Here is a 26,075-nt window from a genome sequence, read left to right on the forward strand (position 1 = left end):
GTCCTTTGGATTTCATAAGATACATATGAATTATAATTTATTTATTAAAAGTGTCTTGTTAGTTCAAACATAACTCACTAACAATAACTCATTCAAAGATATTAAAGTTAATAAAATGTTTTTAATAATCTATTTATCTGTGTGTTGCAAATTTTTTTTAAGGTTTTTTTAAGCATCATTAAACCCCTTTTCATCGATTTGTTTGATATAATTTAAGGTCACAACAGATTTACCTGTTTACTCATCCATCTATAACGAAAAAAAAAACACCAAGTCTTTTATTTTATCCTCTGAATTCGTGAACAATCCACGCGCGAATAATTTTTCTTTTACCTTTTTCTCTCGTCATAGTGATAGAGTTTGCGTCAGAGATTTTTCCTTCGTGATTTCATAAAGAAAAAAGTGACAGAGAAATCGAGGAGAAAAATATGGCACGTGTGGATGAACGGTTGGGCCCACATGTCGCGCAACAAAGTTGTTGAGATGACAACAGACTGAACCCTGGTAGACAAAGTTAGGGTTCACAGTTTGAAACTTGTTTGGTTCTTTCCAATGGAGGAAGGGAATGCAGAGCCTCGCGTGGATGCAAATCCAAATCCCAGTCACGAAGAAACACAGTGTTTGGATTCTGGCCGTGTTCAAGAAGTGAAAAAGAAGCGCGGCAGAAAAAGTAAAAAGGAAAAAGAGGAGATGGAAAAGAAGAAAATGTTAGATGCTACTGCTGCTGAAGTGGGTGCGGTTTCGGAGAAGAGACCGATTAGGAAAAGAAAGAACGATGATGGAAATGGTGAGCTTGGAATGTCTGGCGCTGATAAACCGTATGGTATTAGGGGTCGTAAACAAGAGATGATGTCAAAAGAAGTCACCAAGAGAAGAGCTAAGGTGACATGATTTATCATTCAAATGTGGATGCATGTTTGAGTTTGTCTTTGCACACAGCATTGTGTTTGATGTTTTGTTTCTGTTTCTCAATCAACAGTATGGTGAAGAGGAGCCCTTAACATGCCACCAATGTAAGAGAAACGATAAAGGTCGTGTTGTGAGGTGCTCCACCTGTAACAAGAAAAGATTTTGCCTATTCTGTTTACGATCTTGGTATAACTTTGCCTTTCTTTGCTTTCCTCCTTTCCTTGTCATGTTTACAATACTGCATGACTGTTTCTTGTTGTTGGGAGAAAAGTCTTGAATGATAGAGACAGTTATTGCGAGGTTTGGTCATGAATGATGATTACTTGACCGATGTTTTCTTTTTTGATCTTGTTAAGGTACCCTCATTTGAAAGAGGAGGATATTGCTGAGGCATGTCCTGTGTGCCGTGGTAATTGCAATTGCAAAGCATGCCTGAGCTCTGTTGGACTTATTAATGTTAGGTTTTCCCCCCTTCTATACATTGGCTTTTTCCTGTGATTTTCTGTATTCTGCATTGAAATGCTACTGTTTGGTTTCCTATAGCAAATGAAAAAGGCAACGATGAAAAAGGGCGAGAAGGTTGAAGTCTCTTTGTATTTGCTGCAAGTACTTCTTCCGTTTATAAGGCAGCTGGATGAAGAACATATGATTGAGAATGAGACAGAAGCTAAGATACAAGGTATTATGTTTTCCTGTAGGAGACTTGGTTGAGCTTATTCTTGTGTGAATCATGTTACTCTTCAAAGAAATTAAATTGATGCTGAAGCAAAGCTAGGTTTGATTAGTGTATGTTTGTTCTAAATTATAATACACATTATGCTACAGAACTAAGTCATTGTTTTGAAGTGATGCCTGAAGCCACAGATCTCTATGCACTGAAGTTTGACTGCAAAAAGAAATAATTATCTGTTTTACAATCATGGATAAACTTTTAGCTTTTGAACTGCCTGACTGTTACATGTTGCAACCTATTTTCCTAGTTTCCCCTCTAGTTTGTTGTTCTAGCGAGTATTTCCTGGTTTTGGTTCTATATTTTAGAATTAATTCTCTCTCTCTCTCTCTCTCTCTCTCTCTCTCTCTCTCTCACTTTTGGATCCGTTACATATTTTGAACTGTTTTTCTTATATGCACTTTAGCAGCATAGCTTGAGTTTATATCTCATCTCATACCCCAGTCAGTTCATTACAATTTCCATATTTTTGCATTGTATAATTTGCTTTTGGGATGTGTAATACAGGGCTCTCAGTCTCCGAGCTAAATATAGTTAAGGCAGATTTCTCTTTACAAGAGCGTGTGTACTGGTTGGGAATTTTCTGATTTCTGATCTTTTATTCATCAGTTATCCCATATTCCTTAGTTGTTAACTTAACACTCTCATGTAGTGACAACTGCAAAACATCAATATTCGATTACCACAGAAGCTGCACAAAATGCTCTTTTGACCTTTGTCTCATCTGTTGCCGTGAGCTTCGTAGTGGGCAGCTTGTAGGTGGTGCAGAACCAATTGAGTTAGAGTTTGTTTGGCAAGGTCGTGGTTACTTGCATGCTGAAAAAGCAATTGAAAAGGTAGAACAAATTGAATCAAATGCTGGTGCTAAGCCCGAGGTTCACGAATGGTCAAGATCCGGGTGGCATTCACATAGTAATGGTAGCATTCCTTGTCCAAAAGTCAACGACAAATGCAACCATGGTTTTCTGGAACTGAGAAGTATATTGGGTCAACATTTTATCTCTGAGTTAGTTTGCAAAGGGAAAGAACTTCTGCAAGCATACAAGATTCAAAATGTATTTAAGCCCTCTGACAGCTTCTGTTCATGTTTGGGGCTCGATAGAAACACAGATGTTAGGAATAGTAATATGAGGAAGGCTGCTTCTCGTGATAATTTGGCTGACAACTATTTATATTGTCCTAAGGCTGTAGATCTACAGGACAAGGATTTAAAGCATTTTCAGTGGCATTGGGAAAAGGGGGAGCCTGTCATTGTCAGCAATGTGCTTGAATGCACTTCTGGTTTAAGCTGGGAACCACTTGTCATGTGGCGTGCATTACGTCATAAAACTAGTGCTTCCAAACGTGGTCAACATTTGGACGTGGAAACACTTGATTGCTTAGATTGGTGTGAGGTCTGTTTAATTTCTCAATCTTTAACTTTCAAGACCTTGGAGAGCTTTATTTTGTTGTTCACCTTCATCCTCTCGAAGCTTATGCTTAATTATTTAATTTATTGATGATACTTATTTATACTGGAACCACTACAGTTGAAAATGGCATTTGTAGAATAATTTAATTGTCCCAATTTTTGTGTTGTTGAATATCCTACATGTTTCCTGAATTCAGTAACTCCATCTTTTCTGGATTGAGTATTGTTTGAGTACACACTTAATATTGTTAATTATTGAATTCCATAGCTATCACTGCTGAGTGTCCTAGAAATAATTTGGGAAGTACGGAAAAATTATAATATTTTGGTATATGGTTCCACTACAAGAAACTGTTTGTACATGTTCTGCTGTCTGGGTCATAAAGATGTCGAAGGTGGAATGTTGGCCAACAGAACAGAACACAATAGGGGTGGTACAGTGGTAAGTAGAAATCATTTTGTGTATTTTTATGCTGTCTCTCCCAACATTGTCAAGAAATGGGCAGTGTCTCAGTTATTAGGGTAGAATCACTACAAGAAAATCATTAAATAGAAACCAATTTTAGAGATAAAAAATAATTAGTTACTATAGTGACTAAATTAGAGACTGAAAAAATTATTGGTTTCTAAATTAATTTCTATTATTGATAAATAGTTTCTAAATTGGTATCTAATTGTACCAAGGTTTAGGCTCACATTACAAAGAGATGGCCCAAGGCCCATATATTAGTTACATTTAACACTCTCCCTCAAGTTGATGCATATAAATCATATGAACCAATCTTGTTGCATATATAGTCAATTCTAGAACCTCGCAATGATTTAGTGAAGATATTTGCCAACTGATCATTAGAGTTAACAAATTGAGGAATGATGTCTCCAGAATGAATGGAGAATTACATTGTCTAAGCTTGATCATTCTTTGACACAGTAGATCCATATATAAGGATTAGAGAATAGCCTTGAGAAGAGTTAGTTGTAATTGACTTGACCAGTTTGTTGCAACTTAAAGAACAGAACATCAAACTAGAAGATGAACATAAAAGAAAGATACAAAGAGAAATATCTCTAACATAGTTGATGTTGGGTAAAATGCGTCTTTTAGTTTTTGTTGCTATTGTTGAAAGTATTAAAATAAAATAAAAAGGAAGAATAGGATAAATCCCTTTTATTTTATTTTAACATGGTATCAGAGCCATTTTGAGCCTATCCTAGCGAGACTTTGTTAGGCTTATCAGACCACTCGCTATCGGATCACCCATAATATATAATCTCACGCACGAGTTGACAGTCTCGGCGTGAGGGGTGTGTGTTGGAGATCCCACATCGACTAGAGATAAAGACATTTAATAGTATATAAGTGGGTGCAAATCCCACCTTATAAGTCAGTTTTATAAGGTTGAGTTAGACTTAAAGTCAACTTCTTAATAGAAAGTATTATTTTCAACTTTTTTGTTTTGTTTTGTAATCATACTAGAGTAAATCATATATATATATATATATATATATATATATATATATATATATATATATATATGTTTCTGTTGAAAATATTCTTTACTGCTTTTAATTCACTTGTTTATTCTGTTGCTGCTTATTTTTACATTTTTCATCTGAGTTTTTTGTTAAATGCAGGGGGGAATCAATATCCACCAATTCTTTACTGGGTATACAGAAGGTCGAATGGATTGGCTTGGTTGGCCTCAGATATTGAAATTAAAAGATTGGCCTCCTTCTAATCTTTTTGAGGAACAGTTGCCTCGTCATTTTGTTGAGTTCATATCATCCTTACCCTTCAAGGAGTATACTGATCCTCTCATAGGTGCTCTTAACCTTTCTGTGAAGTTGCCTGATGATTGTCTAAAGCCAGACATGGGGCCAAAGTCTTATATTGCTTATGGATTTCCTCCGGAGCTTGGGCGTGGTGATTCTGTGACTAAGATCCATTGTGATATGTCTGATGCAGTATGCTCTATTTGCTTATTTTTTTGCTGTCCTGTCATCTTCAAAATTATATTTTGATATTTGAACTTTTCAAGTTATTATTTTAAACAGTTTTATTTTTGGGAGGTGCATAGCTTGTAGGACGTATAAATTGTTGTATTTGATTAGCCATTGCATTTCTCTGATCTGTTTTTTTTTTTTAAGTTGATTGTGGCTTCAATTCCATGTCAGTTTCTTTGTTCTGTGCATTGTCTTCATTGCTTAAAATCTCATTTGATTCTATATTTGATGAGTTATTTCTCTGGTTGGTTTAATGATTGATTTGATAATTAGAAACAGTACTCTTTTTATGATTGGTGGAATCATCATACATTCACGTTACTCTTTTTAAGGGATTGAAAAGCTGTAATTTGGGTATATATACTTCTGTCAGTTGCATAGCTTTTCTTGATAAAATATTTGTTAGTGTTTTGTATTTATTGTTCTAAATGTGTATGCTTATCAATGAAGGAATTGACTTATCATTTTTAATAATTTGGCTGTTTTAGGTAAATGTGTTGACTCATATTGCTGAAGTGAAATTGAATTCTAAGCAACTTACTGCCATTGAGAAGTTGAAACAAAAGCATTTTGAGCAGGACAGAAGGGAGTTATTTGGTGATGATCATGGTGGAGAAACTAACACTGACATGCTTACTAATTCATCCTCTATCATAAATGCTTTGGACAACCAGAACAGTGTTCAAGTCATGGAACATGAAGGTGGATTATGTGATTTGAAAGAAGTTGACCACTTCCATCAATCTGGTTATAATGAGATTGCCACTGCTAAGGAGGATGGTCTTTTATGTGAATTAGAAGAAGTCAAAGAGGAAATAAAACTGGAAAATGGTTTGTTGTTTGGTGGTGATGCTTCAGAAGGTGCTCTCTGGGATATTTTTCGGAGGCAGGATGTATCTAAATTGCAAGAATATCTGAAGAAGCATTTCCGAGAGTTCAGGCATGTCCATTGCTGTCCTTTAAAGCAGGTAAATTAGTAAAATGTTTTCCAGCTTTCTGTTATGTCAACTTGAGTCATTTATAAACTTATTTCCTACCCAATACTTCCACTACTGGGTTATATTTGTTATATTTGAAGCTTTACACCTTTTTAATATTAACATTCTTCCATTCTCATATTTTCTTCTGATAATTTTTTTATTAAATATACCCATAAAAAAAAGGATTGGGTGAAGGATGAATGACACTGCTAATTGATAGTATAAATTTATAGACCATTTACGACCTAATTAAGGAAATAAATAATAGGTAATTAATGCTATACAAATCAAGTTAAATCACCAAAAGATATCAAATCTATCCTAATAAATAGAAAACAGAATCTGCACTAATTATGGAATAATTATCTCCTAATTACGCAACACATATAAAACATAACATTACCTAGGGATGAGCCCATGTACAAATACTTCTGATAGGAAGAAGCATAAATCATCATTCAGACCTTTGGACCTAGGTTTGTGTATGGAAAACAAAGCATACAAGAAACCAAGTATCAAATTTGAACCCAACAACCCCAAGTTTACCCATGAAGTTTATCGAAGGTTATGAACCACTGAATTGGAACCTTGTGTAGCTGATGACATGTTAACAGAGAAGAGGCAGAAAGAGATTGTAGCATTCCCCATGGACATCCAAATTATTCAGAATCTAATTTCATTCCAACCTCCACTAGAGCCAACAAACTCAACCAAACATGCAACAATTAGTTGTTCAATCCCAGCCAATCTACAGTGATTGCAATTCTCTTCCAACATTTTGAGAAAAACGTGTGCAAGTGCATCATTTAAGTGTGAACTTCCCGTTTTCAAAGTCAACCTTGAGGACAAGCTTGATTTTTATTAGGGTGAGCATTGTTAGGATATAAGGAGAAGGAGATTCAGATAGTTAGAGAGATTAATTAGATAGGGAAGAATTATAAGACAGAGGAAGATTTGCCATTATTGTTAATTGAGCATTTACTCTTTGTGAAGGGAAAACCCTTGGAAGAGAGTTTCCATCATATTCATTGTTCTTTTCCCCCCAATTCAATTAAATCTTCCTTTTCTTTCTCATTTCAATTCTTAGTTCCTACCAGACAGGGAATAACATTGTATGTAACTACCAATCCAAAATGCTCATTACTTTTTCAAACAATCATGTTTTATTTACTTGACTTTGGCAGACCATAACTTTTGTATATAGACAACCCATGAGTCCGTGAGTCCCTCACTCATTAGGCTTTATTTTTTCTTGAATGACATATCTTTGGAAATGTAGGTTATTCACCCCATTCATGACCAGACTTTTTATCTTACCATGGAGCATAAGAGGAAGCTTAAGGAGGAGTATGGTTAGTAACACATAATTTTTCATATTTTGACCGGGAGAGTTGTTCAGCTGGTTCTGTATTGATAGTTTTGTATTTTCTTTTAGGAATTGAGCCGTGGACTTTTATTCAAAAGTTAGGAGATGCTGTTTTTATTCCTGCTGGTTGTCCTCACCAAGTCAGAAATCTGAAGGTAAATTGTTTATTGTAGGCTTGATGTATCCTTGTTGTCCTAGAAGTGTATAAATGCTAAGTATGTTATTATTTTAGGTATGATTCTAACATACAATGGTAGTATCTTTGTTTAGTACCTAAAATTAAGCCTAGGTATATCATCAACAAAGAAAGACTTTTCAGGAAGTGAAAACTGCTGGTTTTACATCCCTAGGTTGTTCGATGATACATTCAATTTGATTACTTTTTGATTTTCATTGTAACTCGTATTTTTATTTTATGATATAATGACAACATGGAGGTTTGAATCTCTTATATCTTATATACCACTCAAGTCCCGTTTTGCTACCTAACCTATTATGGCTTGGTTGATTTTATTTAATCTTCAAAATGCACTCCATGTTAGCACCCACAGTATATGTTTTCCCTTCGCAGTCATGTATCAAGGTTGCGTTGGATTTTGTGTCCCCTGAAAATGTTGGGGAGTGCTTTCGGTTGACAGAGGAATTTCGCACACTTCCAATAAATCACAAGTCCACAGAGGACAAATTGGAGGTATGCCAAACTAATTTTCTTGATTTGATTTTGGCATATTTATTTGCTTCTCCAGTCCATAGAGGACAAATTGAAGGTATGGCAAACTAATTTTCTTGATTTGATTTTGGTATTTATTTGCTTCTCCATTTGTGATAAAGCATCTCTTGTTTTGTTGTTAGTCTTTAATGGGTTTGGAAATTAGCTCTACACACATATAATTTGTTAAATATAGTGTTGTATATATATGGGTTTGATAGACTTGAAGGAAGTATAAGGAATTTGTTGTTTGTTTTGAATGTTTTGAAGGAGGAAATCTGTTGAAGGGTTTGATAGTGTTTGTTGATGCTTTTCTATTGAAATGTAGTCTAAAATAAATTTATTTACGTAATTTATTTAGAATTCATTTGTTGAGTTTAACAATTTGGCTTTACTTGTTGGATGCTCAAGAGTTGTAAGGATCATACAAATTCACAAACCCCTTGTGCCGTAACTTGGAATTAAGCTTCCTCATTGGACCTTGCAACTACATTTTGTTTCTTACCAATGCTAAAATCGCAAGTAAACTCAGAAACTCACAATCCTATGATTATGGAGGAAATCACAAGCTGACGTGGACGAAAAAGACCTACGAGTCACAACCATTGTTGTCATTGCAACACTTGTTGGTGTTCGCCTTCATAGCTATGAAGCTCGGATACGGCCAAAAATGTGCCGTCGGTGTGTCCGATACATTGCGGACACGAACACGCGGCGGAAGCGTGCCCGACACAGTGTCAGACACTTTTTATTGAGCCGGAAACGACCCTCTTTCTGGATACGCCAGAGGGGACAGGTTTCCCTCCTTGAACACGCCAGAAAAGCTCGAAAAAAAAACGCGGTTTAGTGTTTTAAAGAACTCTTATTTTCCACACTAAATCTCAGATAAAATATGATAAAATCTCAAACAAAATATTAAAATCTCCAAAAAGTAAAAGTTAAACATTATGTTTTTCTTGATTTTTTTTCATATAACAAAATATATTACTACATTTTAATTTATATATAGCCGTGTCCCGTGTCCTATAATTTTCAGTTTAGCCGTATCTTCGTGTCCGTGTCTGGGCTTCTTAGCTTCACAGTCCCCAATGCTTGCCTTCATAGTCTCCTCTTTCCTTTCCTTGGTTTGTTAAATAGAGTAGGGGCTCTAGCTTTACTTTAGCTTGAAGAGGAAACGAGTTTTCGTTATGATGTGCCCTGGGCTTCGGTTAGTTACAAGGTGGTTAGTAGGTAGTTTCGATTCTAGCTTTGGAGAAGCGAACTTCAATCACAAAGATTTAACTATACGTCAAACATTCCTATTTCTACTTCTTACTCTCCCACGTAGGGGTGTTTATGGATTGGATTTTTCAAAATCCAATCTAGATTCAATCCAAATTCAAATAAATGGATTGGACTTAAAATCCATATCAATTATAACTAGATCAAATTTAAATGGATCTTTTTTAAATCCATTTAAAGTGGATTAAATCTAGATTCAATCCATTTTGCTCAACATTGGCTCGGGTCGTCTCGGCTCGACATCGTCCCGGGCTCGCTTGGCTCGACATTAGCCCGGGCCCAGACGATTCAACATGGGCCCAAGCCCAAACGACTCGACAATGGCATGGGCTTGTATGATTCGATATCGGCTCGAGCCCGAGAGACTTGACATTGGCCCAGACCGAACGACGAGACATCAGTCCGGGCCCGGAGGACTCGACATTGGTCTGGGCCCAGACGACTAGATATCAGCTCGAGCTCGCTCGGATTGACATCGGCTCGGGCACGCTCGACTCGACATTAGCTTGACATCGACCTAAACACAAACAACTCGACATTGGTCCGGGCCCAGACAACTCGACATCTGTCTGGGCCCAGACGACTTGACACTGGTCTGGGCTCGAACGACTCAACAATGGCCTGGGCCACACGACTTGACATCGACTCGGGTCCGCTCCACTCGACATTGGCTCGGGTCGTCTCGGCTCGGCATCGGCCCGGGCACAATCGACTCGACATTAGCCCAGGACCGGACGATTCATCATGGGCTTGAGCTCAGACGATTCGCTAATGGCCCGGGCCAGCTCGACGGGCCAGCTAACCTCGACATCGGCCCGGAACCGTTCGGCTCGACATCAGCTCAAGCTCGGACGACTCGACATCGGCCCGGAGGACTCGACATCGGTCCGGGCCCGGAGTACTCGACATTGGTCTGGGCCCGGAGGACTCGACATCGGCCCGGAGGACTCGACATCGGTCCGGGCCCGGAGTACTCGACATTGGTCTGGGCCCAGACGACTCGACAATGGCCTAGGCCGGGACGACTTGACAATGGCTCGGGCTCGCTCGGCTCGACATCGTCCCGAGCCCGCTTGACTCAACATTGGCAACCTAATAGACTCGACATTGGCTTGAGTCTGGACGACTCAACATTGACCTGAACACGAACAACTCGACATCGGTCCAGAACCGAACGACTCAACAATGGCCTGGGCCCGGACAACTCGACATTGGCAAGGACCCAATAGACTCAACATTGGCTTGAGTCTGGAAGACTCAACGTTGACCTGAACATGAACAACTCGACAACGGTCCAAGCCCGGCCGGCTTGACATCGGTCCAAGCCCAGACGGAAGACATCGATTCGGGCCTAGACGACTCGACATCGGCTCAGGCTCGCTCGGCTTGACATCGACTTTGGCCTACTCCACTCGACATTGGCTCGGGTCGTCTCGTGCCCAATCGACCAGACATTAGCCCAAGCTTGGACATTCAACATGGGCTCGGGCCCAAACGATTCAACAATGGCCCGGGCTAAGATGATTCAACATCGTTTCGCGCCCCCTCCACTCGACATCGGCTCGAGCTCGGACGAGACATCAGTCTGAGCCCAAAGGACTTGACAATGGTTCGGGCTTGGAGGATTAGACATTGGTTTGGGCCCGGACGACTAGACGTCGGCCCAGGCCCGCTCGTCTCGACATTGGCAAGGGCCTAATAGACAACATCGGCTTGAGTCTCGACGACTCGACATCGGTCCGGGCCCAGACGACTCAACATCAGTCCAGACCTGGACGACTCGACATTGGCTCAGGCTCGCTCGCCTTGATATCGACTCGGGCCCGCGCAACTCGACATTGGCTCGGGCCGTCTCGGCTGGACATCGGCCCGGGCCAATCGACTAAACATCAGTCTAGGCCCAGACGATTCAACACTGGCTTGGGCCTGTATGACTTAACATCGGCCTGGGCTCGCTCGGCTCGAGATTAGCCAGAGCCCAATCGACTTGACATTGACCTGAACACAAACAACTCGACATCGATCCGGGCTCGGACGGCTCAACATCGGTCCTGGCCTAGATGACTCGACATCAACTCAGGCCTGCTCGGCTCGACAATGGCTTGGGCTAGGACGACTCAATATCGGCTCGGGCTTGCTAGGCTCGACATCGACTTGGGCTTGCTCCACTCGAAATCGATTCGAGCCCCGACGTTTCGACATCGGTTTAGGCCCAATTGACTCGAATTCGGTCTCGGCTTGGACGACTCGACATCGACTCGGGCCTGCTCCACTCGACATTGGCTCGGGTCCTCTCAATTTGACATCAGCCCAGGCCTGGACGATTCGCCATTGACCCGAGCCTAGACGATTCACCATTGACCCTGGCCTAGACGATTCAACAATTGCCCGGGTCTGGATGATTCAATATCGGCTCGGGCCCGCATGACTTGATATTGGCCCGGGCCTGCTCGGCTTGACATTATCTAGAGCCCAATCCACCCGACAAAGACTCGGACTCGCTCCACTCAACAACAACCCGGGTCCGCTCGGCTCGACATTAGCCAGAGCCCAATCGACTGGACATCAACCAACACCCCATCCACTCGATATCGGCTCGAGCTCAAATGACTTAACATCAGCCCAGACCCGAACGACGAGATATCAGTCTGGGCCCGAAGGACTCAGGCTTAGAGGATCGACATTGGTCTGGGCCTGGACAACCAGACATCGGCTCGGCTCGACATTGGCAAAGGCCCAATAGACTCAACATCAACTTGAGCCTGGATGACTCGACATCGACCTGAACACGAACGACTAGACATCGGTCCAGGCTTGGACGAATCGACAATGGCGTGGGCCTGGACGACTCGACATTAGCCCATGCCCGGACGATTCAACAATGGCCTGGGCCTGGATGATTAAACATCGGCCTGACCTGCACGACTTAACATCGTCCCGGGCTCGCTTGGCTCGACATTAGCCAGAGCCCAATTGACTCGACATTGACCTGAACACGAACGATTAAACATCGGTCCGGGCCCGGACTGCTCGACATCCGTCTGGGCCTAGACGACTTGACATCAGCCCGGGCCCGCTCAACTCGACAATGGTCTGGGCCCACGACTCGACATTGACTCGGGCTCGCTCCACTAGACATTGGCAAGGGCCCAATAGACTCGACATTGACCTGAACATGAACAACTCGACATTTGTCCGGGCCCCAACGGCTCGACATCGGTTCAGGCCTAGTCGACTCGACATCGGCTCGGGCTTGCTCCACTCAACATTGGCTCGGGTCGTCTCGATTCGACATCAGCCCAGGCCTAGACGATTCAACATTAGCCCAGGCCCAGATGATTCAACAATTGCCCGGGTCTGGATGATTCAATATCGGCCCGGGTCCGCACGACTTGACATCGGCTCGGGCCTACTCGGCTTGACATTAGCCAGAGCCCAATCCACCCGACATAGATTCGGATCCTCTCCACTCGACAATGGCCCGGGCCTGCTCGGCTCAACATTAGCCAGAGCCCAATCGACTCGACATTGACCTGTGCCCCCTCCACTCGACATCGGCCCAGACCCGAACGACGAGACATCAGTCTGGGCCCGGAGGACTCAACATTGGTCTGGTCCCGAACGACTAAACATCAGCTCGGCTTGACATAGACCTAGACCCGCTCCATTCGACATCGACCCGGGAGACTAGACATCTGCTCAGGTTCAGGCAATTAGACATCGGCCCGGGACACTTGTCATTGGCTTGGGCCGGCTCGACATCGACCCGGGCACAATCGACTAGACATCAGCCCGAGCCCGGACAATTCAACATGGGTTTGGGCCCAGACGACTCGACAATGACCCGGGCCTGGATGATTCGACATCGGCATGAGCCTGTTCGACTCAACATCGGCCCGGGCCCGCTTCACTCAACTTAGGCTTGAGTCTGGAGGACTTGACATCGACCTGAACACGAACAACTCGACATCGATTTGGGCCTAGAGGACTCAACATCGGCCTAGGCCCAGGAGACTTGACATTGGCCCGGGCCCAATCGACCCGAGCTTGCTAAGCTCAACATTGGCCTGACCCGTTCAACTCGACATTGGCGCAGGCCTGGCTTCTCGACATCAGCCTGGGTTTCTTGACTTGATGTCGGCCTGGGCGCCCTTGGCTCGAAATTGGCTCGGGCCTGCTCGACTTGATATGGGTTCGGGACTGCTCGGTTAGACATCGGCTTGTGCCCGCTCGCCTCGACTGAATTGAGCAAGAAGCTTTTCTTTCAAGATTAATTTCTCATGTTCATCATCTGTTGTAAATAACAGCCATGACTTTGTTGGTTCCCCCAAGGACATCATAGCCTGAGTAAGTCTCTTGAATTCTCTCAAACCAAGCACGGGGGATTGCTTAAGCCTGCACAAGGCTTTCTTCAACCTACGTACTTCCTTCAATAGATCCAAAATTAGGAGGAATCTCCATGTAGACTTCTTTCTCTATATGCTCATGCAAAAAGGCATTTTTTTCATCAAACTATAACAATTCCCAACCAAAATGTGTTGCTAATGAGAGAATGATCTTGACAATATTCATTGTCATTGGAGCAAATGCCTCCTCATAATCAATACTATATGTCTAAGTATATCTTTTTGCAACTAACCTTTTTTATAACGATCCAATGTGCCATAGACCTTTATTTCACTGAACAATATTGTCATATCAACAGTTTGCACTGTGACTTTGTGTAACTTTTCCCCTTGATTTCTGATTTTGAAACAGGTAAAGAAAATGACAGTATTTGCAATTCAAGATGTGGTTGAAAAGTTGGAGAAATCAAGGTTAGTGATTGTAATCATCTGGCCCTTTGGGTATGCATTGTGATTCTTGCGTTTGCTGAGTACGTTGTAAGGCTGTCAGAGGCAAAGGCATTGTTAGATTATTATCTCTTATGTATTGTGGTCGTGCTGGTTATGTTCTTTAAAGCTCTTAATTCGATTATTACTTGTGAAACTGATGATTATTATTCAATTTACAGGTGCGGGTTAATGAAGGTTCCATAGTAAGTCTATCTGTAACGAATCGAAGCCATTGGAAGTGTTAAATTATGTCATCAGCTTAATCATGTGTGATGATGTTGAATTCTATGCATGATGATATTTTGTTTTCCTAGCACACCTGGAAGAGTTTTATTGAAACATTATGCATGACTTGTAACAGTGTACATGTAGTTGTCAGTTAAGAGCATCCACAACCCACCAATCGATTTGAGGTCCTTAAATGGACACCACATTAACACATTACTTATTTTTATTTAAGTTTTCATTAGTTCATCCTTCCAATTCAGCACCTCTAGAAAGGTTACCTCTAAAATGCTGATGTAATTGTACTTTTTGAACTCTTCTCAGTGCACATAAATGATTAGAGATTCAATGTTGCCTCTGTTGCACTAACATTGTGCCAAAGTGTTGGGAATACTGATTGACTGGGTTTTAAGCTTTTAGTTTTATAAATTTCTTCATTAATTTTAATATTTTTGGGAGTAGGAAGAAAAATTGTCAAAGGGGACATCTCAAAATCGTCTGCTTTACCACCATGCTTTGGGTTTTGTTTTAGGTAGGGCTGTTTGTAGATTTGGTTGGGTAAAATTTGAATAAACTTATTACCAGTTTACTAAAAATATTGAGTTGGGTTTTTGTATTTCTTATATTAAACCTATTCTACCTCCACTCAATCTTGAACGAGTTGACGAGTTGGGTTAGATTGAGTCAATTGGTCAAGATTTAAAAAATCAATTTTTAAGTATCAACTTAATTAAAGACATAATATTTATAAAAATTAATTTAAGACTTCAACTAAGTTAACAAGTCAAGTTATTATTTTCAACAAATCTAAAGGGAATTTTAAAACTGGGTTGACTTTCTTGTGTAAGATTCTTAAAAAAAAAATTAAGAAGTTTTAAATTTTTTTTATTAATTATTATATCTTAGCAAGTGTAATAAAAGTTTTCTTTAGGTTAAATTCAATGTTCATCATTGCGTCCTTCTTCAATACCTAGTGTTATTTGTTTCTTGTCAACATCTTTATTAGAATTTATATAATAACTTGAATGATTAATCAAGTAAGCGGTTTCATATCTTTTATTATTTTACTTGTTTGAATGTTTAATCAAGTTAGTGGTTTTATATCTTTTACTGTTGAACTTTTAGTGGTTTCATATCTTTTTACTATTGAACTTATATGATTTTATGGTAATTGAATTTTAAATGGTTCATATTAGCATGACTATTAAGGCATTCATACTTTTTGTGCCAGTGATAAACCTAACCAAGAAATCAATCTCATAATCTCATATACATTGTTCTTTTTGTCTAACGGTGAACATTAGCGATGATACTACACATGTGTTCTTATTAAAATAAAACTATATATTCACTGTCACATACATATAAAATAATTTTAATGCAAACTAAAACAAATATTTCTACAATGCCAACTAAAGCAAATATTTCTACAGACTCAATATCAATAATCCTACCATTTAAGTATGCATTTAACAGGTATGTCCAAGTTTGAACAATGGTGATAAAAACTTTTTTCTTTTTTAAAAAGGGATTTGTTTAAACCTGACTTATGAGACTCAAGTCTCGAGGTTATGACAAGTAGATAATCATGCTTGCAGCATGTTAGTTTTCCCTCCAGATCTTAATTTTTATGAGATAATCCGTGTGAAAATAGTTATTTTCTCATAAAACGTAATTTTGTCTTGTTTAAATTATATAAGATCAAGGATTTAAATTTTTGTTTCAACTTTAATTACTGCTCAAACAAAATATTCTTATTTTTGCTCTTTTCGTCTTTGACCTGTTCTCCCTCTCCTTTTGCCTTTTTTTGGTTCAATGCCATCTCAATCATAGTGGGATTTTCAAATTAAATATTAGGACTACTTATTTATTATTATTTCTTATCATAACCTTGGCCCATCCACATCAAATCTTTGTTGTTTTTCATCCTATGCGATTCTAGTTTAAACTGTTGATTCGGAAATGAGTTAATATGTACTTCGTAAAAATCATCATATCATATTTTCCAATTTTCAGAAAATCCAACACATCCAAACAAAATAGTCAAGATTCTCCATAGAAGCAATTTCTCAACATATATGTGCAGGAAGAAAGTATAATGCAAGATGTTTTATAACCGCATGCTCATCAAATAAGAAGAATAGACGCCAGTTTTTTCTGCATGAATCCCTTTCTAATGAACATAAAATTACAAATTGAATTAGGTAAATAATTGGGAACGAACTCAATTTGCACTGACCTCATCTACATTATGAACCTAATACAAGAAGATAGAATGACTACCTCATGGTCCCAATAACTGTTTTTACAAATTAAGTCGACAGATTATGCTGATGCTATTCTAATTCAGAATGCATTGTTTCCAGCTTTCGAATGAGTATGAACTCTTACTCAAGAAGCTTATTGCAGGTGCCAACACCAACAGCAGCAGCAAGATGCCATGCAGCATGAAGGTAAGGAGTTTTAGGAAATAAATCATCAGCTACAAAAAGCATACCACCAAGTAATGACGACATCTTATGAACTGTGTGAGCCATCCTCAAGTCTGGATCCTTCAATGCCCTTTTAGCAAATGCTACCTGGATTAGAAAAATAACAGTGAGAAAAGCTTAATTATAAAATGTTTACTTCTAATTTTTTACAAGATCATAACTTGTTACTACACATGTAGAGCCAGTGCTAAAAACACCTTTTCAGAGAATATATTCCCAGGATGAAAAGGTATTAATGGTAACATTACACTTTTTATGCTAAAAAAACAAACTAGAAAATATTGTAGCTAGATATACTTTTATATACTAATTCTTTTACTCAAAACATTTATCGTTTATTTATTTTTGCAATATTTAACTTTGTTTATGTGTTACTCAAATTAATCGACAGATCTATAAAGCATTTTAAAGGCCAAAGTAACAATATTTCGACATGAATGCTTTTAAATTTTGTTTAGCTAATCTTAGTCGTTTGATAGAAGAAATATTTTTAATTTTCTGAAAATCTAAAATCGGGATTGTATATTTTCCATGTTTGATTTATCTTTTAGAAATGACATTTTAAAGAAATAATGTTTCCTGGAAATAGTTTTTGAAGAAATTTCTCACATAAATATTATGAAATCATTTGATATGATAAGAAATTAAAGATTTAAGAAAAAATAACACAATACTTTTGATTATAGAAAATTTAAATCATAATATAAATAGGTTTAGCAATATTTTTTACCAAACAAACCAAAGTTAATAATTTCCAGAAACTATAAAATTCCCATAAATCATGATTCAAAGGTACCAAAAAAAATTCTTTACAAAAGACAATAGTAAAGAATCAAAGGTGACTTATTTTAAAAAAAAAAGCAAATTTCAGTCAATGTTGTTAATGTATTCCCATTCTTATTTCTTATAAAAAAAATTCATTTATTATTATTTTTATCCGATTCCTTAACCACCCTCTTTGACACATACCTAACCATTTTATATTTAGACAAAATTTAAATATAGAAATTAAAAATTAAAAAATATATAAACAGAAAAAGGATATCATTACAAAACAATGATGAAATCTTGTTTGATGAAGAAATATACTATTTTTAGGAGATATTTCATTATTGTAAAAAAAAAGGATTTTTATATTATTATATAAATTAAAAAAAAAATTGCTACAAGCAGGATAACTTAATGAGTACATTTAAGAAAACTGTTTGAAAAAAAATTGAAAAAATCGTAGAGACGCCTGTGGTGCAAGTCGTGTGACGCATTGATAAAGTTTAAATTGAGAAAGGTAAGCCAAAATCAATATGTACAAGTTAATTGGTAAATTATACAACACTACATAAATAAATGTTGTAAAACTTACCTCCATCATCCCAGTGTGAATAACTGAAACCATCATCGGATTAACTGGAAGAAATATTGCAGACGCTGCCATCAGTAACTTGGGATTCTCATTTCTGATGGCCATTGACAAACACTGCAGAATGATTTTTATATTCAAATATGATATCAAATTGATTACTCACAGAAAATAATATAATTATGTCATGCTAGAAAATAAAGAAAAATGCAACACATACACAAAACATGTCCAAATACGCAAGTAATGTGCCCTCTTTATTTCGTTTATACTTAAGGCATAGAGGATCATAAAATCATGAAAAAGCCAACAAGACCTTATTTTTGTTGAGATCCCAAACATTAAATAGAGATATAATCAATGTAACCTTCATAAGACTTTCTCAGCTTACAAATTGGGTTTGTAGAGATGAAGTAGACTTAAGAGTCTAATTCTAAGATTATAAAAGCCTATTTTTATCTATTATTGGATACTTGGATTTGTCTATGCTCTAGATGTCTATTCATAGGTTTGAGAGGGTGTTATTATTGGGCCATCCACATTTGCCATGATCCAGATGTCAAGACTTGGTATTAAAGGGTATGTTGGAGTAACACATATAGACTTAAAGAAAAATGATACTTTGAAAACTCCTGGAGTTGTAACTCCTACAACTCCTGATGCGGTAGGTTTAAAAATACTTAAGTTAAACCCAAACCCCAAATTGTATGTTAAAATATTGAAACTTGGTTATTTCCGAATATAGCGTAATGATAATCAAACCTCTCATTTATAGAATGGTCTTTGATTTCAAAACAATCCCTTTCTCCATATCAGTGACTCGGCATTTTTTTTTCTATGAAAGAAATATGTAATCTATAGAAACCACCAATTATATAACAACTTTCTCTCCAGATAAAGTTTAGATATTCGTACTCAATCCAGATACTGGAAACACAATAGTTGGCATGAAGATTTATTTTAATCATCGTAAAACATAGACAAGAAATTTGCCATTTGAAACAAAATTAGAGGAAAAGGACATTTCTAAATTGTGTGGACGTGCAGATGTGCTGATGACCAGTATAGCTGCAGAGAAAACTTAGTTCTCCTAACCAGAGTCTAATTCATTGGCTGTAGTAGTGGCAAAATTTCCAATTATTAGGTCTAGACACAATATTGATAAATACTTCCTAGTACAGAATATAGCAAATATGATCAGGTTTCTGCATTTTATTGAATAACCAATAATTATATTTATCTATGTTACTCACAACAGTTGTTGTGGCTATCATTGTGTAGTCAACCCATCTCAAAAATTTCCTCAACCTTCCTCTAGAAGAATGATACACGCTTGAGGCCACTCCAACTCCAATTAGTGAATTAGCATACAACTTTGAATTGACATTCTTCCTACATTACACAGTTATTTATAAGATTACAAAGCTATTTTTCTAGCCAAAGTAATTTGTGACGGTAGGAGGAAAATATTACCTGGGGGCATGGATTCCAAGAGCTATAAAAGGAATTGAAGTAATCACATTAGCAAACCTTTCAGCAAGATTCTGATCACCTGATAAAGGGATGCAGTAATAACAATTATTTACATAAGATTGGATCATTCATGAGAAACAAGTTAACAAAACATCAAATGGAAAGAATAATTCTCAATATTACCATGACAACTAATACTACAATGGATGGGTCTTAAGCATGCTGGTCTCTGGTGCCACAGTCTTCTGGTACATGTAAGAAGTAGGTTAGTAGCGTGCACGGCTTTGTAATTTTCAGTTCTTGTCAATGTCATAAAAAATTTATAGTCATGTAAAAATTGTATGACATTTCTGCTGGGAACATATTTCACTCACTGCATTAGCAGCTGCTGATTTGCTTCAGTAGTTGACGATCGGCCTGTTGAAGTACGAAAGTCCCCACTTTGAGTAGTTTCTGTCAAGTCAAACGGTGAGTGAGGTGCCACTTGGACTCCATGGACACCCTCAAGGGCTCTACTGTGATTCAGTATGCTGTTTTGAGTCATGTCCTCCCCCACAGAAGATCCTGGTCAACTTGAGTACCAGCAAGAAGTTGCTGGCACTGGTTGTTTGGAGAGTGTTGAGTCTAGCCAACAATGCTGTATTAAAAAGAGAGTATTCGTATTACTTCATAAAATTTGGAACCAGTGCGCATGTAGTTTTAACTTTCTACCACAATCAAATTTTAACATCCAAGCATGAAGAACTGCTAATGACAGTGATTATATAACAAATGATCCAAGAATTTGACTCAGGTGACCTTCCACTTTTTAGTGTAATTCGTAATTAATTGGCCAAGATCAGTTGACTTCAAACTTCAAAATTAAATTTGAGATGAATATCCCTGAATTTATAGAAATTTCTTTGATAGGTCCAATATAAAATTTGTTCGGCATGAACCTCTTACTAGATATGCCTTATGTATACATATCTAAATATATACATATCCAAATATATATATATATATATATATATATATATATATATATAGAGAGAGAGAGAGAGAGAGAGAGAGAGAATCATGACATGAATATCCCAGATTTCGAAAGAATTTCCAATTCAGCACTTAAGATGGCTGAAACTCGATCATCATCTCTCTTCAGATTGTCACAATTAAAACAATCTAAACAAATCTCCTAGTAGCTATGTTTCATAGGCACGCAAGTGCTTTTAATTTATTGGTGAACAGAACAAGACAAGGAGAATACACAGGTAGCCGTTGGTGACAAAATCCCTCTTATGAAAAAATCCAATGCATCAAGATATAACAAAGTTCCTCTAATGGAAAAAACCCAATGAACTAAGATATGAAAAAAAATCCCTCCTTCACCGTTGCATTGAACTCAGGCAGAAAAGAAATACAAGAATACCATGGTTTGCAATGTGTATCCACTCGATTCAACACGATATACCATTGAGTTAGTGTTATAAAAGACAAAGAACCAATCCAAGATCAATCCGACAAGCAAGATACATTAGTCGATTCTTACAAATTATTTACAGCATTAATGCACGCAAATCAAACTCAAAATCCTATTCCTATTTATAGACCTATATCATAAACTCTCAATCCTAATTATAGGGAAAAAAAACACCGAATACGGAGAGATAATCGAAAATGTTACTGCGCATTTTTACGTTTTATGTACTGAATTCAATTCTCATAAAGCTAATCCCCATCCATATTCCTTAAAAATTGTATTAACCAGAAAAAAACCGCATTCCATCGCGAGTCTCAACGCAACAACATAACCTACCCAATCATTCATCAAAATTCCTAAAGAAAAAACAACAATATAACCAGCATAATTACTACATGAAGTTTCCCTTGAATTAAACACCAACAACAGTTAAACCTTGATTTCGCCTGAACTAAAAACCACAAAAAAGAAAAAAAAAAGTTTACAATAGTGCGCGAGAGAGAGAGAGAGAACCTGAGAATGAATAGGAAGCAATGCAGAGGCGCGTATATAAAGGAGAAGGGTGTGATTGATTTTTGAGTTGATGGGTATTTTGAATTTTGAGATATAAGAAACAAAAATAAAAAAAGGGAATAGAATAAGAGAGAGGAAGATGCTGCTTACGCAAGAATCTTCCTATTTCCCTCCACGCATATTCGTTTCCTTTTCCAATTTCGCACTACAAAACCCAAAAATACCACTCATTATCTTTCTCTTCCATTTTTGTACTCAATTTTGATTTGTGAGTATTCGTCCTTGTCTCTTCCCACTGTTTTCTTGTTGTTCTTACGTCTGCAAGGTGACTTGGCATTTCGCAACTTCCTAATTCTACTGTAAATAGTTTTTTTCTTCTTTAAATTTTTGTGCATAATTAAAATTGGGGTAATTACACGTAAGATACAGAAATTAAGTAAGCAGTTCATAAATTTTTTTATCTATAGAATTTTCGATTTTGACAGTTATAAATTCTTTTCCTATTTTATCTTTTCTTAATATTTTGTTTTATTAATTTATTTTGATTATATGAACATTTTATAATTTTAAAAATTAATAAAACTTTTTTTTTAATTTTAAAATTTTATTTTATTTATTTAACTATAGAAGAATGGAGAAATTGTTACGTTAATCTTATTCTTATTTTGTTGTCATCTAACTGATAAAAGAGTAGAAAAATTGGTTACTTTTCTGTTTTAAATTGAAATTTTTCTTTATTAAATAAGCATCTTTTTAATTTTAAAATTTTGATTCTCCTCTTTAAAATAATTTTCTGAAGTAGTTTTGAATGTAGAGTAGTTTTTTAATTTTTTCTCTCTTATTTTATCTCTCTCCTTTCTCAATTTTTTTAAAACCTAAAAACATATCTCTCATACATAAAATAAAATATATATATATATATATATAATAGTATAAATGAAAACTAAAAAATACGAATTCATATGTGACTGTGTTGCCGCTATTTGTTATAATTTTTAACTTATCTTTTTTAAAAAATAAATATTAATAGGTACATATATGAAAAAGTTGTATGAATAATTATATATATTTATAGGTATTCAAATCAATTATATTTATAAATATAATTGATTCAAATTATTGTTTCAATTAATTATCGTATTTTAAATACTATTTATTTTGAAATTTGGTGGTTTTTTTATATGTTTATATTTAAAAAATATTTCAAAGTTGACGGAGGACTATTTAGAAAAGAACACATTGAGACTCTAATCAAAGTCATGGTTAGGAGACTAGAGGAGAAAAAAGACTTTAGAAAACCTTATTTTATGGAAAGTATTTTATTTTATTATATTTATGTATCCTTCTTCTTAGCTTTGTCAAAAAAATGTACATGAATAGTCTTGTATAAAAAATTGGAAGTTGAAGCGGATTTCATTTGGACTTAATTTGTGTGACTTGGATGTCAAAATCTAATCTTGAAATTGTGTTAGATTCACAAAATGCAGTGTTTGGTAAAAGTTGTTTAGGATATAAACCTAGAAAGAATAACAATGTTAAGAAGTTATCTAGTTTTTTTTTTATTCCTGCTTAAACAAAGTATGCTTCTTTTAACAGTTCTAAACATATGCATTCAATATCTTGTTTTTACTACATGAAGAATGGTCATACTTCTACGTCTCGTAGGCTAAAAAATTATCTTGTTCCAAAAGGTTTAGACAAATGGAAATGTAGTAACTCATTTGGACCTAAAACTAAAGGTGCATACCATCTTTATTGATTTACATATGTTTTGTAGAAAACAAAAGAAGGAAAAGTATTAAACCAATTGTATCTTGATAGTGGGTGTTCTAAGCACATGACATGTGATTTATCTCAGTTTGTTATGTTGAAACTGAAATCAGAAGGGTATATTACCTATGGTGACAACAACCGTGGGAGAAAGGTTTTTGGAAGAGGAGATATTAGAACTAAAGCATCAACCGTCATCAAAATATGTTCTTTATGTTGAAGGGTTGAAACACAATCTTCTCAGCATTAGTCAACTTTGTGACAAGGGATACAAGATGAACTTGAATCAAGTGGTTTAAGAACCACACTTCAGAAAAATCAATTAATTGATTTAGAAACAACTGATTCTATTTCTGTTGAAGGACAAACTGTAAATCCATAATTGCTCAGAGAATGGAGAACTCCCAAAGATCTAACCCTGGATAATGTCATTGGGAATATTGAGAAGGGTGTATACATCTACAAGTTGTCATCTAGATCAAGATAATGTTGGAAAGTCAATGGATCAAACCAAGTATAGAGGTTTGATAGATTTACTATTGTATCTTACCGCAAGTAGACTAGATATAATGATTGTTGTTTGCATATGTGCAAGGTTCCCATCTGCACCAAATGAGTCGCATTACAATGTTGCCAAAAGGATTTTGAAGTACTTGCAAGGAACTAAGGAAGTTGGTTTGTGGTATCCTTGTCAAGTTTCTTTAAACTTAATTGACTATTGTGACTTTGATTTTGCATGATGTAAGATTAACAAAAAAGGTACAAGTGGAACTTGTCATTTGTTTGGTTCAAGCTTAATCTCATGGCATTGCAAGAAGAAAACTTGTGTGGTTTTGTCAACAGCTGAAGCTGAATACTTAGCTACAGGGAGTTGCTGTGATAATACAAGTGTCATGAATTTGACAAAGAATCCTATCATGCATTCACACACATAAATAAAACCATAACTCAATTATAAGTGATATAGGTTACTAGTACAAAATCAATTTATATCTCATAATAACTATTCAATGTCTTCTTATCAGTCTGAATTCAAGAAAACCTATAAATAAGTGATAACTTTCAAGAAGTACTATCTCAACTCTTCATACTCATAAATATCATATACTTTTTCGAACTTGAGCGTTAGAGTTTTTTTACAATTAGACCTCCCGTCTCTCAGTCAACACAACAAAGCTCGATCAACAAATTTTCTTTCTCTTTTCTACCTTGATCCTCTCCTAATCCATTTTTGGTAACAACAAAGCCCATTAAGGTTTCCTCTCCAAATTTGTTTTCGTTTGTGCCAATTTCAAACGCAAGTGAAGCCACCATGTGGCATTTTGTTCTTCGCTAACCCATTCACATGCAAAAATCAAGTTTGCATGCAAGGAGGCCACCATGTGGTGTGACTTTTTGGCAGTAGATTTAATGTTTTGGCAAATTCTCCCTGCACCTTAATGCCTCCTTCCTGCACCTCCATTACTCAAAATAAAATTACATTTTTATCCTTTACTAAACCTTAAAATATTAAAATTCTATTTCTCTATTCCCATCCCATTTGCAAGGTCGAAGGAAGCGTAGTGAAGGTAAGTTCTTCTCTTCTAAATGTGCTGTCACCATTTTGCATTTTCTGTGTTTTTTTTCGCTTTGTTTAAGTGTCGAATATACAGACCATGTACAATTTTTATTAATATATCGGTTTGAACATTCGGTATGTATAAATCGGTATATTAATAAAAAAATATATACCAATTTGTACCTGAAAGGATATTGGAGGCCAAGTAATCTTAATCCACGTCGATACACTCTTTACTTCACTCTTGGTTATCCTATTCTTCACGTATCCTTTCTTCTTCGCGTGCCTCAGTCGGCCGGCGGGTACCTGTGATTGCACTCCGACGCTCAAGTCAGCGATGATGCTTAAGTGAGAATTATCTGATATATGAAAAACGTACCTTTTTTCCTTTCAGCAGTCCCTTTAGTAGGTTGACTTGGGCCTTGGCCATGTGGGTCAAGCAGCTGACAGTTAGAGACGTGCTTAGTGGTCTCTGGGTCGTGTTTGATGGTTTCCTGAGATCCAGGGAGTGTTCCCGAAAATCCAGGGAATGTTAACGTGTTTGACTTACTCAGCGGGAATTATAACTATTCATTCCACGTGTAACCACGTTCTTTATTTAATTAAGTCATTTAACGCAAACCATTCGGTCGTCCGATGCCGACCGGTACACAATTCATAAATTCCAGTATATGTATATCTGAATTCGATTATACCATTGTTTGTTCCATGCACTTCTTTTTTAATATCGGTATGTACATTCCAATATTAAAAAACAAGAGGATTCCATGAAACGCACGTATATATCATGAAAATGAAAAAAAAAATGGGATAAAAACACACAGAACTCATCGCAGGTCCCTTCGACCACCACCTATAACCACCACTTACAACCATATACACCAGCAATGAAGGAGAGAGCTCAAAGCAAGAAGAAGTGACCCCATAGCCACAAAACCCTCAAATATAGGATCAAGGGTATATTTGCAATTTTCAAATTATATAGAGGTGCATGAAGGAGGCA

At 37.0% G+C, this 26,075-nt stretch overlaps 2 protein-coding genes across 7 annotated transcripts; one reads left to right on the plus strand and one right to left on the minus strand.

Moving 5' to 3' along the window:
- Nucleotides 1–204: 204 nt before the first annotated feature.
- LOC137806283 (lysine-specific demethylase JMJ26) lies at nt 205–14,819 on the plus strand. Its single transcript, XM_068606298.2, has 13 exons — nt 205–882; nt 980–1,095; nt 1,266–1,365; nt 1,453–1,588; nt 2,147–2,210; nt 2,292–3,033; nt 4,686–5,015; nt 5,543–6,022; nt 7,314–7,386; nt 7,470–7,555; nt 7,972–8,091; nt 14,149–14,207; nt 14,405–14,819. Exons 1-13 carry the CDS (start codon nt 553–555, stop codon nt 14,427–14,429), a joined length of 2,661 nt encoding a protein of 886 aa, XP_068462399.1. The 5' UTR covers nt 205–552; the 3' UTR covers nt 14,430–14,819.
- Nucleotides 14,820–16,481: 1,662 nt separating this feature from the next.
- Nucleotides 16,482–22,066, minus strand: LOC137806286 (fold protein). 6 transcript variants are annotated; one of them, XM_068606304.2, is made up of 7 exons: nt 21,745–22,066; nt 20,147–20,409; nt 19,956–20,017; nt 19,773–19,851; nt 19,553–19,691; nt 18,303–18,416; nt 16,482–17,029 (listed from the first exon to the last, which is right to left on the minus strand). In XM_068606304.2, the coding sequence occupies exons 2-7, from the start codon at nt 20,314–20,316 to the stop codon at nt 16,838–16,840; spliced, it is 756 nt and encodes a 251-aa protein (XP_068462405.1). In that variant the 5' UTR covers nt 20,317–20,409; nt 21,745–22,066; the 3' UTR covers nt 16,482–16,837. The 6 variants fall into 6 exon arrangements, with proteins under 6 accessions (XP_068462405.1, XP_068462406.1, XP_068462410.1 ...); XM_068606305.2 differs by having other exon boundaries at nt 21,895–22,018; XM_068606309.2 differs by having other exon boundaries at nt 19,956–20,014; nt 21,745–21,884.
- Between the last annotated feature and the right edge of the window lie 4,009 nt (nt 22,067–26,075).

This window comes from Phaseolus vulgaris, chromosome 3 (assembly GCF_051622355.1).
Source record: "Phaseolus vulgaris cultivar YP4 chromosome 3, ASM5162235v1, whole genome shotgun sequence".
In the NCBI taxonomy this organism is placed as follows: Eukaryota; Viridiplantae; Streptophyta; class Magnoliopsida; order Fabales; family Fabaceae; genus Phaseolus; species Phaseolus vulgaris.